This window comes from Lacerta agilis, chromosome 1, assembly GCF_009819535.1.
Source record: "Lacerta agilis isolate rLacAgi1 chromosome 1, rLacAgi1.pri, whole genome shotgun sequence".
Classification (NCBI taxonomy): Eukaryota; Metazoa; Chordata; class Lepidosauria; order Squamata; family Lacertidae; genus Lacerta; species Lacerta agilis.
The window spans coordinates 1,928,437-1,943,840 of NC_046312.1; the positions used below are offsets into that span (position 1 = coordinate 1,928,437).

The 15,404-nt window shown below is 49.3% G+C and overlaps 1 protein-coding gene across 1 annotated transcript in view; it reads right to left on the reverse strand.

Moving 5' to 3' along the window:
* MDGA2 (MAM domain containing glycosylphosphatidylinositol anchor 2) overlaps positions 1–15,404 on the reverse strand; it is a 377,896-nt gene that overhangs the window by 36,585 nt on the left and 325,907 nt on the right. Inside the window, exon 10 of the mRNA XM_033158260.1 lies at positions 11,013–11,161. Coding sequence (XP_033014151.1) covers positions 11,013–11,161 — 149 coding nt within the window. The remainder of the gene's footprint in view (positions 1–11,012; positions 11,162–15,404) is intronic.

Here is a 15,404-nt window from a genome sequence, read left to right on the forward strand (position 1 = left end):
ACACAGCCCAACAAGACAACAACAAAAATCCACCAACAGCATATGAATCAATATGGCTAACCTGACCCAAAACACCCACCCACCCCACTCACACATGAAAACAAAGACCACCACAGCCAACCACAAATGAACAACCATACCCTAGGCCAACCCCAACCTCTCACCACCAAAGAAACTCAAGCGAACAACAGAGAACATGCACAAGCAACACTGACACCATACATTAAGTAAAATAGAAACATCGTCACCCTCCATCTCCCGCACCCCCCCCCCCACGTCCACCTCTTTCCCCCTTTCCTCCCTAATGTCTCAACAAATGGAACTGATTTGTAAAAATGTTGCATGAAAAAAATACGAGAGAGAGACATTGCACATATTTTTGTAAATCAATAAAATCTTTAATAAAAAACACATTTTTTTTAAAAAATCTGGATTTCAAGAATTGTGTAAGATTCTTTCCACACCTAGAACCGACAGCACAGTCCTCACCATGCCTCCTCAGAAGGAATTCTCACGGATTTCAACGAGAACATAAGTAGAGTTTGCTGGATCAGGCCAACGGCCCATCCAGCACAACATCCTGCTCTCACAGCGGCCAACCAGAAGCCCAAAAGTGAAACCTGCAAACGGAATTTGAGCACCAGAGCTCTTTCCTCTCTTGCAATTTCCAGAGACTGGTATTCAGAAGCATCTGCCGTGGAAGCAAAGCATAGTATCTCCTCCACAAATTTGTCCAATCCCCTTTTAAAGCTACCCAACTAATGGGGTCAAGTCCCACGGCAGCAGGCACAGGACTGAAGTGGCTCATAGCTGCCTTTCCTCGAGGCAAAAGGGGTCACAGGACCCATGAATGATTTTTTAAAGTGTTACAGTTACAGATGAGGAAAGTCCCTTGAGCTTTTTTTCCTCCTTTTTCTTTTTAACGTGTGGGTGAGAATTTGATCCGCCTTCTAGCTACCCTAGGAAGACTGGTGTGCCTAAAGATCAAACTGTATTATTTAATACTCATTCCCACTCCTTATCAGGTTCCGCAACTGAGTCAAAGAGGGATATTTGCTTTTGCAAATGTGTTTGCACTGAGAGATTCCTTGAACATTATCGCTGGGCAGACTAACTCTTAAGCAAATTCTCAGCAGGTGTTAACAGGGAAGAAGGCGTCTAATTATCACCCTGGCTCCAGGAGATATCACGGCAGTAATGAAGGAAGAGAACGGAGTCTCTCTCTCTCTCTCTCTCTCTCTCTCTCTCTCTCTCTCTCTCTCTTCCTCAAACAAACACACGCGTGAAAATCCCCATTTGCAGTTGAGTCACATAACCAAGAGCAGCTCCAAGTGAAGGCACATCTGGACATTTAAAAGATTGTGGCTATTTATTTGAAAGATGTCCTACTCACCCTTCACCATAAGGTTCCAAGGTAGGTGAGGACAATACATTGATACAACTGTGGAGTTGGGAAGGGATTCCCAAAGGTCCTCTAGTCAGTGGTGTAGGAAGGGGGGCGAAGGGGGCGGGGAGCCCCGTGTTCCAGGCTGGAGGGGGTGACACTCTGGACGGCCCACCCCCCAGTGCAACACCCAAGCCGAGCCCCACAGATGGCGGGAAAAAGCCACCCGCCCCTCACCGCCGCCCGAGCCTGAAATAGCAAAGCACGCGCCAAGCAGGTTAGCCGTTGGCGCGAGCTTTGCTGCTTGGGCTGCGGGCGGAGGCGAGCTGCGGACTAAGCCCTGCCCCTCCCCTCTGCCCGCTCATACCAGGAACAAACTCAGTTGGTCTCTAAGGTGCTACTAGAAAGAATTTTCGATTTTGTTTTGACTATGGCAGACCAACACGGCTACCCACCTGTAACTTTATCACACACACAGCCCAACAAGACGATGACAAGAATCCACCAACAGCATACGAATCAATATGGCTAACCTGATCCAAAACACCCACCCACCCCATTCACACAGGAAAACAAAGACCACCACAGCCAACCATAAATGAACAACCATACCCTAGGCCAACCCCAACCTCTCACCACCAAAGAAACTCAAGCGAACAACAGAGAACATGCACAAGCAACACTGACACCATACATTAAGTAAAATAGAAACATCGTCACCCTCCATCTCCCGCCCCCCACGTCCACCTCTTTCCCCCTTTCCTCCCTAATGTCTCAACAAATGGAACTGATTTGTAAAAATACGAGAGAGAGAGAGACATTGCACATATTTTTGTAAATCAATAAAATCTTTAATAAAAAACACAATTAAAAAAAAATCTGGATTTCAAGAATTGTGTAAGATTCTTTCCACACCTAGAACCGACAGCACAGTCCTCACCATGCCTTCTCGGAAGGAATTCTCACGGATTTCAATGAGAACATAAGTAGAGTTTGCTGGATCAGGCCAACGGCCCATCTAGCACAACATCCTGCTCTCACAGCGGCCAACCAGAAGCCCAAAAGTGAAACCTGCAAACGGAATTTGAGCACCAGAGCTCTTTCCTCTCTTGCAATTTCCAGAGACTGGTATTCAGAAGCATCTGCCGTGGAAGCAAAGCATAGTATCTCCTCCACAAATTTGTCCAATCCCCTTTTAAAGCTACCCAACTAATGGGGTCAAGTCCCATGGCAGCAGGCACAGGACTGAAGTGGCTCATAGCTGCCTTTCCTCGAGGCAAAAGGGGTCACAGGACCCATGAATGATTTTTTAAAGTGTTACAGTTACAGATGAGGAAAGTCCCTTGAGCTTTTTTTCCTCCTTTTTCTTTTTAACGTGTGGGTGAGAATTTGATCCGCCTTCTAGCTACCCTAGGAAGACTGGTGTGCCTAAAGATCAAACTGTATTATTTAATACTCATTCCCACTCCTTATCAGGTTCCGCAACTGAGTCAAAGAGGGATATTTGCTTTTGCAAATGTGTTTGCACTGAGAGATTCCTTGAACATTATCGCTGGGCAGACTAACTCTTAAGCAAATTCTCAGCAGGTGTTAACAGGGAAGAAGGCGTCTAATTATCACCCTGGCTCCAGGAGATATCACGGCAGTAATCAAGGAAGAGAACGGAGTCTCTCTCTCTCTCTCTCTCTCTCTCTCTCTCTCTCTCTCTCTCTTCCTCAAACAAACACACGCGTGAAAATCCCCATTTGCAGTTGAGTCACATAACCAAGAGCAGCTCCAAGTGAAGGCACATCTGGACATTTAAAAGATTGTGGCTATTTATTTGAAAGATGTCCTACTCACCCTTCACCATAAGGTTCCAAGGTAGGTGAGGACAATACATTGATACAACTGTGGAGTTGGGAAGGGATTCCCAAAGGTCCTCTAGTCAGTGGTGTAGGAAGGGGGGCGAAGGGGGCGGGGAGCCCCGTGTTCCAGGCTGGAGGGGGTGACACTCTGGACGGCCCACCCCCCAGTGCAACACCCAAGCCGAGCCCCACAGATGGCGGGAAAAAGCCACCCGCCCCTCACCGCCGCCCGAGCCTGAAATAGCAAAGCACGCGCCAAGCAGGTTAGCCGTTGGCGCGAGCTTTGCTGCTTGGGCTGCGGGCGGAGGCGAGCTGCGGACTAAGCCCTGCCCCTCCCCTCTGCCCGCTTTGCTTCGTTCCTTCCCACTTGGGCTGCGGGCGGAGGCGAGCCAGGAAGGGGTGTCAGCGGCCCAAGAGAAGCCCGCCCCTCCCCTCCGCTCACAGCCTGAGCGGGAAGGAACGTACCAACATTGCGCATGTGCGCTATGGAGTGACTCCGCCCCTGGGTTTGCCGCCCCGGGTGGCAAAGTGGCTTCCTCTGCCCCTGCCTCAACTCCAAACCTCTGCAATGCAGGAATCTCAACTAAAGCATCCATGGCAGGTGGCCAGCCAAGCTCTGTTTAGAAACCTCCAGTACCAAGCCCACTGTTTTCCGAGGGAGATCGCTTTACTGTTGAATGGTTCTTGCCTAATATTTAGCTGGAAAGCCCTTTCTCGTCATGTGGGTCCTCCGTTCCAGAGCAGGAGAAAACAGGCTTGCTCCATCCTCTGTGGGACATCCCTTTGGACCTTTGAAGACGGCAATCACCTCACCTCACAGCGCTCTCTTCTCCAGGCTAAACATCCATCCTTCCTAAACCAGAGAGTGGCACCATAACTGAAGTTTTGCAGTGTGCACATTTACGGATTTGCACGTAATGAATGAATGAACCAATTAACCAAATGAACACAAATGAATGAAAACGGATGTTCTTTGCACCCCTTCCTGGCCCAGTCACCATAACTTTAGGGAACGGTCCATTGTTGTTTAGTCGTTTCCGACTCTTCATGACCCCCTGTACCAGAGCACGCCAGGCACTCCTGTCTTCCACTGCCTCCCGCAGTTTGGTCAGACTCATCTTGGTAGCTTCAAGAACACTGTCCAACCATCTCATCCTCTGTCGTTCCCCTTCTCCTTGTGCCCTCCATCTTTCCCAACATCAGGGTCTTTTCTAGGGAGTCTTCTCTTCTCATGAGGTGGCCAAAGTACTGGAGCCTCAACTTCAGGATCTGTCCTTCTAGTGAGCACTCAGGGCTGATTTCTTTAAGAATGGATAGATTTGATCTTCTTGCAGTCCATGGGACTCTCAAGAGTCTCCTCCAGCACCATAATTCAAAAGCATCCATTCTTCGGCGATCAGTCTTCTTTATGGTCCAGCTCTCACTTCCATACATTACTACTGGGAAAACCATAGCTTTAGATAGATAGATTTATTGTTACGGTTCTCAACCAGCATGAACCATAGCTTTAACTATACGGACCTTTGTCGGCAAGGTGATGTCTTTGCTTTTTAAGATGCTGTCTAGGTTTGTCATTGCTTTTCTCCCAAGAAGCAGGCGTCTTTTATTTTTGTGACTGCTGTCACCATCTGCAGTGATCACAGAACCCAAGAAAGTAAAATCTCTCACTGCCCATAGATCAACTGAATTGAGCCTCTTCTGGTAGGGCCCATTTCTAGGCCATTTGTGACCATTCACTTCTTCACACAGTGCAGAGGTAAACTGTGGAACTCCCTCCCACAGGAGGCAGAGATGACGATCAATTTGGATGATTGTAAAAGAGGATTGGACCAATTCATGGAGGAGGAGAGAGCTATTGATGGCTACTATCCAGGATGGCTCTTCTCTGCCTTCGCAGCCAGAAGCAGCAATGCTTCTGAAGACCAGCTGCTGGAAACTGCAGGAGGGTGAGAGCTGCTCTTGTGCTTGAATTCTTCTTGCTGGTTCCCCGCAGGCACCCACAGGTTGGTCACTGTGAGAACAGGATGCTGGACTGGAAGGGCCACAGGGCTGGTGCAACAGGCTCCTCTTATTTTATTATGGAGCCTCCAGGTCCTGAGGCAGTCTATCTGGATTCTTCTGGTTATTTGGCCCCTGTGAGAACAGGATGCCAGACGACAAGCCTGACCCACAAGCATTCTTCAAATGTTCTGAAGTGCGAGCTGGCAGAACCGTCTCAGATTTCCTTCCCCTCTTGGCACAGTCGCACATTCCTTATTTAGTAAGAAAGCAAATAGCGCGAGGCCCGAGTGGAGCTGTTCCGGAACGCTTTGAGCTTCGCTACCAAACGGCAAGCAGCTCAGATCCCGTTGCTTTGCCTGAAACGTGCTCAAGCCGAGGCGCGCCAACTCCCCATCGCAGACATGTCAGCCCTTTCAAAAGCCGCTTATCTCCACGAGTGCTCTTTGATAACGCCTTGTAAGCTTTGCCCGGGGGCCCTGTGTCTCGAGCAGCCGATCCGGGGAGCGCCGAGCACGTCCCGCCATCTTGCCTTTCTGAAGACAAACCCGCCTCGCAGGTGGCACTTGTGAGGACGCAATGAATATCAAAGTGCTCATGTAACTCCTCAGATAAAGGAGGATGCAATTATTGTTCCAGAACAACACTGGCAGGCGGATACAAAAGCCAGCCTTCGCTCTGCATCCTCTCATCCACAGGGAAAGTCAGCAACTAGTCAATGGTCTTGGTTCTCTGCTCATCAGGACGTTGTCCTCGACTGAGGCCAAAGGCTGCCCATAATCTTCTCACTTTGCCATTGGTTTATCCTGCGAAGTCTAGATCGTCCTTTTCTGATCTGGTGCCCTCCTGATGTTGGAGACCAAGGACAATAAAAGTTGTATCTTAGAGACCAACTAAGTTTGTTTAGGAATGCGGGTGGTGCTGTGGTCTAAACCACAGAGCCTAGGGCTTGCCAATCAGAAGGTCGGCGGTTCAAATCCCCGCGACGGGGTGAGCTCCCGTGGCTCGGTCCCAGCTCCTGCCCACCTAGCAGTTCGAAAGCACGTCAAAGTGCAAGTAGATAAGTAGGTACCGCTCTGGCAGGAAGGTAAACGGCGTTTCCGTGCGCTGCTCTGGTTCACCAGAAGCGGCTTAGTCATGCTGGCCACATGACCCGGAAGCTGTCTGTGGACAAATGCCGGCTCCCTCAGCCTATAGAGTGAGATGAGTGCCGCAACCCCAGAGTCGTCCGCGACTGGACCTAACGGTCAGGGTTCCCTTTACCTTTAAGTTTGTTATTGGTATGAGCTTTCGTGTGCATGCACACTTCTTCAGATACACTGTATCTGTACCAGTGTATCTGGTTTCAGTGTATCTGAAGAAGTGTGCATGCACACGAAAGCTCATACCAAGAACAAACTTAGTTGTCTTTAAGGTGCTACTGGAAGGATTTTTTTGTTTTTGTTTCGACTACGGCAGACCAACACGGCTACCTACCTGTAAATAAAAGTTGTGTAGCAATGTAATGGACTCCCTCAGAAGGTGGGGGTCTCTCCATCTCTGGAGGTATTTAAGCAGCGGTTGGGGGGCCATCTGACAGCAATACCTCAAGGCCTGCCTCTCCCCATATCAACTGACCCAGACCCTACAATCATTGTCTGAGCCCCTTCATTGTGTGCCTCCTCCACGAGAGGTCCGGAGGGTGGCAACACAAGAACGGGGCCTTCTCTGCAGTGGCTCCCCGTTTCTGAGATGCTCTCCCCAGGGAGGTTCACGAGGCACCTGCATTATACACCTTTAGGCACCAGGGGGAAATGTTTCTCTTAAACCAGGCATTTGGCTGATTGACATCTGGTTCCATTTTAACTGTGTTGTGTGGGGGGGGGGAGTTCTTGGTTTGTTGTTGTTCTTATTTTACAACAGTGGAACCTCAGTTGTTGAACATAATCTTCTTCCGGAAGACCGTTCGACTTCTGGAACAGAGGCGCCAAGGGCTGCCTGCAATTTCAATGGAGAAAATTGAGAAACGCGCCTCAATTTCCGAGACGCATTCGGAAACGGAAGCAATTACTTTTGGGTTTTCGGCGTTTGAAAACTGAAACGTTCGGCTCCCGAGATGCTCGAAAACCGAAGTTCCACTGTATGTATTTTGTGGTTTCTGTACCGTGATTTTATGTTGCGAACCAGTATGACATCTTCGGGTGAAAGGTGACATAAAAATGAAATAAATAAATAAATAACAGGTGTTTAAGTTGAGAACCTTGCATTGCAGGGGGTTGGACTAGATGGCCCTTGGGATCCCTCCCAACTCTACAGTTCCATGATTCTATGGTCACGGCTCCCATCAGTGCTGCGTTGGCTGAGGCTGATGTTAGCTGTAACATCTGAAAGGGCAACAGGTTGGCAAAGGTGGATCTGCCTTAAGAATACAGTGGTACCTTAAGGCAGATCCACCTTTGCCAACCTGTTGCCCTTTCAGATGTTACGGCTCCTAGTTCAGTGCTTAACAGTTGCAGCTGAGAGCAACGTCAAGAAGTGCTCTAAGGTAGAATCCATACAAACCTTACCAGGACATCATTCAAAAGACCTGCATTAGTGCCTTGGAGCTGATGTGGAAGGGGGCAACAGGTGATGATTTTGGGAGGATGATGATAAAGTAGTAGTAGCATTCAGCCGTAGCAACATATCTACATGTAGAGTGATCTGTATCACTATACAGTGGTACCTCGACTTACGAATTTAATCCGTTCCGAATGCACATTTGTAGGTCGAAAAATTCATAAGTCGAAAAAAGTGATTTCCCCATAGGAATGCATTGGAAACGAAAAATTCGGAAAAATTCGTAAGTTGAGTAAACCCCATCTAAAACCACCAACGGGTGTCCTTCAGATGTCGAAAAATTCGTAGGCGTGCAGGCACTTTTTTCATTTGTAAGTCGAAAAATTCGTATGTCGAGTAATTTATAAGTTGAGGTACAACTGTATAAGAATAGCCTTCTGGATCAGGCCAATGTCCCATTTAGTCCAGCATCCTGTTTTCACAGTTATCGAGAACATGCCCGCAAGCAGAACATGAGGACCAGAGCTCTCTCCCATCCCATGGTTTCCATTTCTCCAACTGTGGAGGAAGAAGCCATTTGTGGATGGTAGCCATCGAGATAGCCCCCCCTCCCATTAATTTGCTGAATCTGCTTCTAAAGCCATTGAGGATTTTGGCCATGGCTGCCTCCTGTGGGAGAGAGTTCCACAGTTTAGCTCTGTGCTGTGCAAAGAAGGACTTTTTCTTACCTGCTCTCAGTCACCACTCAAGCTTTGCAAGATGTCCTGGGAGCGCCCTACACCAGTGACCAGCAGTGAGTTGGTGGTCTGATTTAGGAAAATAATCTGGAGGTAATGCAGCCAGTTCCTTTGCAGAAGAAGTCAGCCTCCTTATGCATGTGCTATTCCATAAGGTAAAGGGACCCCTGACCATTAGGTCCAGTCACGGACGACTCTGGGGTTGCAGCACTCATCTCGCTTTATTGGCCGAGGGAGCTGGCATCCAGCTTCCGGGTCATGTGTCCAGCATGACTAAACCGCTTCTGGCGAACCACAGCAGCGCATGGAAACGCCGTTTACCTTCCCGCCGGAGTGGTACCTATTTATCTACTTGCACTTTGTGCTTTCAAACTGCAAGGTTGGCTGGAGCAGGGGCCGAGCAACAGGAGCTCCCCCCGTCATGGGGATTCGAACGCGCCACCTGCGTCCCTTTATGCTATTCCATAGTGGGATTATAAATGTGCAGCTCAACAGCCATACCTATGTCACATACCTGCGAGGGACCTCACACAACCTTTGACCTTTGCCCAAGTGATGCGATGAGAAGGGAGGGATGCCAACTTTCGCCAAAGTGGGGTGGGTGGTTTAATTCCTAAAGACCATTCAGTTTTCTACACCACTTTGAGATTATTATTTTTAAAGTCCTCATGAAAATGCACCAGCATTGTAGCACTGATTTCTCCTCCTATACAGTTTTGTTTCTGTGGTTTCCCAAAATCTACCCATTTCTGAGAGCAAATTTTATCTCTAAAATGATGGGTTTGGGTATGTTATTTTCACTGAAATGGATATTTGTATGTACACATTTCCTCTAATAAATGTATTGTCAGGAAAAAAAAACTCTCCTCGTGGCTGCCGGCGTCGCAGGAGCATTTAGAATACAGGGACCCATGTCCGTTGTTCACGAGCTCCTCCTCCCCCTCCTCAACTGGAAGCGACCATTCCTCAAGCGGGGGAGAGCAGGGGGAGCCAGGAAGGCGGTGCCGGGGCTTAGAAGGGGTCAGAGAGCCTCAGCACCGTGGGGAAAGCAGAGATAGGGGTCAAGTTCCCACACTCCGGGGTCGGATGCAGGAAGGACGTGGGAGAGGGAGACGGGGGTTTAGAATCCCGCGGCTTTTTTGCTGGACAAAGAACCGGAAGACTTCATTCCGGGACTCTGCTGAGGATTGAGATGGACGTTTGAACATTTACTGCACTGTAAATAGCTCAACATAAAAAAAAACCTAAGATCATGGCCACTGGTCCCATCACCTCCTGGCAAATAGAAGGGGAAGAAATGGAGGCAGTGAGAGATTTCACTTTCTTGGGTTCCATGATCACTGCAGATGGTGACAGCAGTCACGAAATTAGAAGACGCCTGCTTCTTGGGAGAAAAGCAATGACAAACCTAGACAGCATCTTAAAAAGCAAAGACATCACCTTGCCGACAAAGGTCCGTATAGTTAAAGCTATGGTTTTCCCAGTAGTAATGTACGGAAGTGAGAGCTGGACCATCAAGAAGGCTGATCGCCGTAGAATAGATACTTTTGAATTATGGTGCTGGAGGAGACTCTTGAGAGTCCCATGGACTGCAAGAAGATCAAACCTATCCATTCTCAAAGAAATCAGCCCTGAGTACTCACTAGAAGGACAGATCCTGAAGTTGAGGCTCCAGTACTTTGGCCACCTCATGAGAAGAGAAGACTCCCTAGAAAAGACCCTGATGTTGGGAAAGATGGAGGGCACAAGGAGAAGGGGACGACAGAGAATGAGATGGTTGGACAGTGTTCTCGAAGCTACTAACATGAGTTTGGCCAAACTGCGAGAGGCAGTGAAGGATAGGCGTGCCTGGCGTGCTCTGGTCCATGGGGTCACGAAGAGTCGGACACGACTGAACGACTGAACAACAACAACAACAACAAAATAGCTTTCACAATAAAGAACTTAGTTTTTAGAAGTTGTCCGCCTGGCGCGTTACTCATGAGCAACCACTGAACGATCTAACATGTATGCTTGTCGTTTGGTCAGAAAACTGCACCACCAGATTCAGGCACAACCAGCTCTCCATCTTTGTAGCCAAAAGAGTTGCATTTGAAATATGTTGGGCTCCATGTAAAGAGTTCTGTGCCTCTCCTGCCTTTCCCTCGACAACCTCGACAACCAGGAAAAAAACAAAAACACAACATGAAGCTCGTGCAGCAGATTGTGATGACACTGCAGGTGTCTGTCTCCACTGCAAAACATCTTTCCTCTTTTTTTTTGTTGCTGAGATTCCTGCAGCCCTCCAGCCTGAACCGGGACTGCGTCTTTCATCTTCCTGTTCAGCTCTGCATCCTAGAGAGGTACAAATTCATTTTGTACATCGAAAACCCTCTTTTGTAAATTGCGCGTGGCCCCCCCCCAACTTCTAATTGACAGAGACAAAAAGCGAGTTGAAACAGGAGATGAGATTGGAGTTGGGGGAAAGGCACCTTGCCCTGCTTCGGAAGAAGCACCTGAGCCTCTCACCTGCCGGATGCCCAGGTGGTACGTGAGGATGCGGTCCACAGCGTCCGGGTTCATCTGAGTCCACTCGAGGCTGTAGGCGTAGACGCGGGCCCGATTCTGCCACAGCGGGTTGTAGGTGTCGTAGTAGAACTCCGGGGCATAGGCTTTGCCTGCGGGGAAGAGAGGAACGAGGGTCAGGCGAGAGGAGGCGATGTCAAAGCAGAAAGAAAACAGTGTGTGCGCATCATGCTTCTAGTCATGCTTCTAGTTTTAACATGAGTAGAATGTGTACTTTTATTTAAAATGCATCTCTGGGTTATTTGTGGGGCATAGGAATTCGTTCATTTCCCCCCCCAAAAAAAAAATATAGTCTGGCCCCCCACAAGGTCTGAGGGGCGGTGGACGAGCCCACGGCTGAAAAAGGTTGCTGACCCCTGTTAGATCATGCAGCGGTGGAGTAAGCCTCTTCGCTGCCTGGGGCAGTGGCGCAGAGGCACCCCCCGGGGGCGGGGCACGATGCGTGCATTGTGACGTCACGATGCACGTGGATGCAGCATGGAGGTGAGGGGTGGGCCAGCGAGGAGGGGGCATCATGCCAGCGACAAGCGTGACGCCTCCCCCTCGCTGGCCTGCCCCTCCCACCGAAAAAAGCTGCTGAAAGGGGGAAAAGGGGAAGCAAAGCAAGCGCTTGAACGCGCCTGCTTTGCTTCCCATTTCCCCCTTTTCAGCAGCTTTTTTCAGCGCTGGGCTCCCTGGGCGGAGCTGCGGCATGGAGGTGAGGGTCGAGCCAGCGAGGAAGGGCGCCCTCCTTGCTGGCCCGCCCCTTGCCTCCATGCCGCGGCTCCGCAGGCCAACCAGCGCCAAAAAAAGCGCCGGCCGAGCAAGGGTTTGGAGGCACCAACCGTGGGGGCGGGGCTCTGCCCTGGAGTGTCACCCCCGGGTGGTACCCGGGGCAGTCTGCCCCTTATGCCCCCCTTGCTATGCCCCTGAGATCATGGGTGGGCAAACTAAGGCCCGGGGGCCAGATCCGGCCTAATCGCCTTCTAAATCTGGCCCACGGATGGTCCAGGAATCAGTGTGTTTTTACATGAGTAGAAGGTGTCCTTTTATTTAAAATGCATCTCTGGGTTATTTGTGGGGCATAGGAATTTGTTCATTCCCCCCCCCCCCCTAAAATATAGTCTGGCCCCCCAGAAGGTCTGAGGGACAGTGGACTGGCCCCCTGCTGAGAAAGGTTGCTGGCCCCTCTCTAGATCATGCATCTTAAGAACGGAAGAAGAGGAGGCATGTGGATCAGGCCAATGGCCCATCTAGTCCAGCAGCCTGTTCTCACAGCGGTCAACTCAATACCTGCAGGCAAGTAGGATCCGCGCACCAGAGCCCTCTCCCCTCCTGGGATCTCGAGCCACTAGGATTCAGAAACATTGGTGCCTCTGAATCCTAGTGGCTAGGAGCCACCAATAACCTATTATTATTATTATTATTATTATTATTATTATTATTATTATTAATTTTATTTATTGAATTTATATACCTTCCTATACCCGGAGGTTTCAGGGTGGTTCACACAAAAAGATCACAGTATATAAAATAAAAATTAAAGCAATAACCCAGTTATACCCCTCCCCTCCCAAAGGACCACATTTTAGAAGGGTATGGGATGTCTATCAGGTCAGCCAAAGGCCTGGTTGAAAAGGAACGTTTTTTGCCTGGCGCCCAAAGGTGTATAATGAAGGCACCAGGAGAGCCTCCCTTCGGGAGAGCATTGCACAGACGGGGAGCCACTGCAGAGAAGGCCCCGCTCTCGTGTTGCCACCCTTCGGACCTCTCAATGAGGAGGCAAGCGAAGAAGGGCTTCAGAGGATGATCACAGGGTCCAGGTAGGTTCAGATGGAAAGAGGCGGTCCTTGAGATATCGTGGTACTGACCCGTTTAAGGCTTTATAGGTCAAAACCAGCCCTTTGAATTTGGACCGGAAACTAATCGGTAGCCAGCGCCATGAGTTTTTCTAACAGATGAAGTTCAGACTATAAAATACATTCATAAATGAAATGCACAGTAAAGCAATCCCATTTAAAAACACACCACAGCAATTTAAAACAAGAGGCTCAAGTTGAACGATGGAAGGTGTGCCGGTGTAAACAGATGCGTCTTCCAGAATGCCAAGATAGATGGGGACTCTTGCATTTCACTACGGAGTGCGTGCCACATTTTATTTATTTATTTAATTTTTATCCTGCCCTTCATCCAAAGGCCACAGGGCGGATCGCAGCATAACGATGCAAAATAAGAACACAAAAGACATCATAAAGAAAGGCTGCATTGCAGGGGGGTTGGGCTACATGACCCTCAGGGTCCCTTCCAACTCTACAATCCTGATCCTAAAACGGAGTGGGTGTTATTTGCTGATCTTAATGCTTGGTGCCTCAGCTCGCTTGTTTTCCTCTTCCCTCCCCATCCCTGTTCCCTTTTGTGCCGTGTCATTTTAGACTGAGGGCAAGGACTTTGTTGCTTCCCTTGACACGTAAGCTGCTCCAGGAGCCCTCCGGAGCAAAGAGGGGGATACAAGTGGCCTCTGAATAAATAAATCAATGGACAATAAATGTCTGAACGAGTCCTTTATACACATTTGAGCTCAGAGCAACATTGCCCTGCATTGTGAAATGTATCAATATTAGTGGAGTGTAGGGTATTCTCTTCCACAAGAAATGGAACTCCTCACAGTCCGTTTTAGGTTGCGATTCCCGACAGAGCTGGGCTCTGCCTTGAAAGGAGATGCTCTGGGGCGCTTGTCAGCCCAGGCAGGAGAATTTCAGTTAAAATTCCGCTCACAGAGAAGCTTCCATCTCCACGGCATTTCTTATCGACTGCGGGCTTGGCGCCTCCAAAGAGCAGGCAAGGAAAGCGCAGGATCTCTCGAGTTCAAAGAGGTTCCGCCTGCCCGTGAGCAGGAGGATCAATACGGAACAGAGATTGCGGTGCTGAACTCAAAGAAACACAAGTGTGTGAGAGGAGGAGGAGGAGGAGGAGGAGGAGGAGGAGGAGGAGGAGGAGGAGGAGGAGGAGGAGGAGAGAGAGAGAGATGGAAATTGTGGGCTTCCAATAAATCATTGCTGCAATGATTCTCCAACACCAACTTTGTTGGACTGGTCATGTTGTGCGGATGCCTGATTATCGTCCAAAGTTCATAGAATCCTAGAGTTGGAAGAGACCACAAGGGCCATCCAGTCCAACCCCCTGCCAAGTTGTCCAAAGCAACAACTCTATTCTGAACTTAAAAATGGGAAGCGTAATGCTGGTGGTCAACAAAAGAGGTTCAAAGACTCTCTTAAATCTTAAAAAATGTAGTATAAACACCGACAACTGGGAAACACTGGCCTGCGAGCGCTCCAATTGAAGAACAGCCTTGACCAAAGGTGTCATGGACTTTAAGACACTTGAACTCAGGACACAAGGGAGAAACGTACTAAGAGGAAGGCACGCTTGGCAAACCCTCACCGGGATCAACTCCCGCCTGGAAACCAATGTCCCCACTGTGGAAGGACGTGTGGATCCAGAATTGGCCTCCGCCGTCACTTACGGACTCATTGTTAAAACCGTGCTCATGGAAGACAATCTTACTCGGCTACGAGGGATCGCCAAAGAAAGAAGACGACTTCCAATGAAGCAGAATGTGGAAGATTCAGGGCAGAGCAAAGGAAGGACTTATTCATGCAGTGCAGCGTTAAACTCTGGAACTCTCTCCCACAGGAGGGGTGGCCACCAACCTCTCTGGCTTCAAAAGTGAATGAGGCAAATCAATGGAAGCGTATTGATGGCTGCTAGCCCCAATGGCTGGGTTCTCCCTCCAGAGGCAGCAACACCATTTGCTGGAAACCAGAGGAGGGGAGATGGAGGGCACAAGGAGAAGGGGACGACAGAGGATGAGATGGTTGGACAGTGTTCTCAAAGTGACTGGCATGAGTTTGGCCAAACTGCAGGAGGCAGTGGAAGACAGGAGTGCCTGGAGTGCTCTGGTCCATGGGGTCATGAAGAGTCGGACACGACTGAACGACTGAACAACAACAACAACAACAACAACAGAGGAGGGGAGAGTTTCTCTTACGCCTGAATGCTGCTCATCGGTTTCCCAGAAGAGTCTACTGCTTGGCCCCTGTGAGAACGGGACTAGATGGGCCTGATCAACCGGCTCTGAGTGTAAGTGTGTGTGTGTGTGTGTGTGTGTGAGAGAGAGAGAGAGAGAGTTTGCCTTCCAAAAGCAGAGCCAGTAAAACCCAGCAAACCTGAAAGCTTTGAACTTAACACTTTGGCAGAGTTCTGGTGCAAAGTCCCTTTCTTCAAACTGAATGTTGTTGTTGTTGTTCAGTCGTTCAGTCGTGTCCGACTCTTCGTGACCCCATGGACCAGAGCACG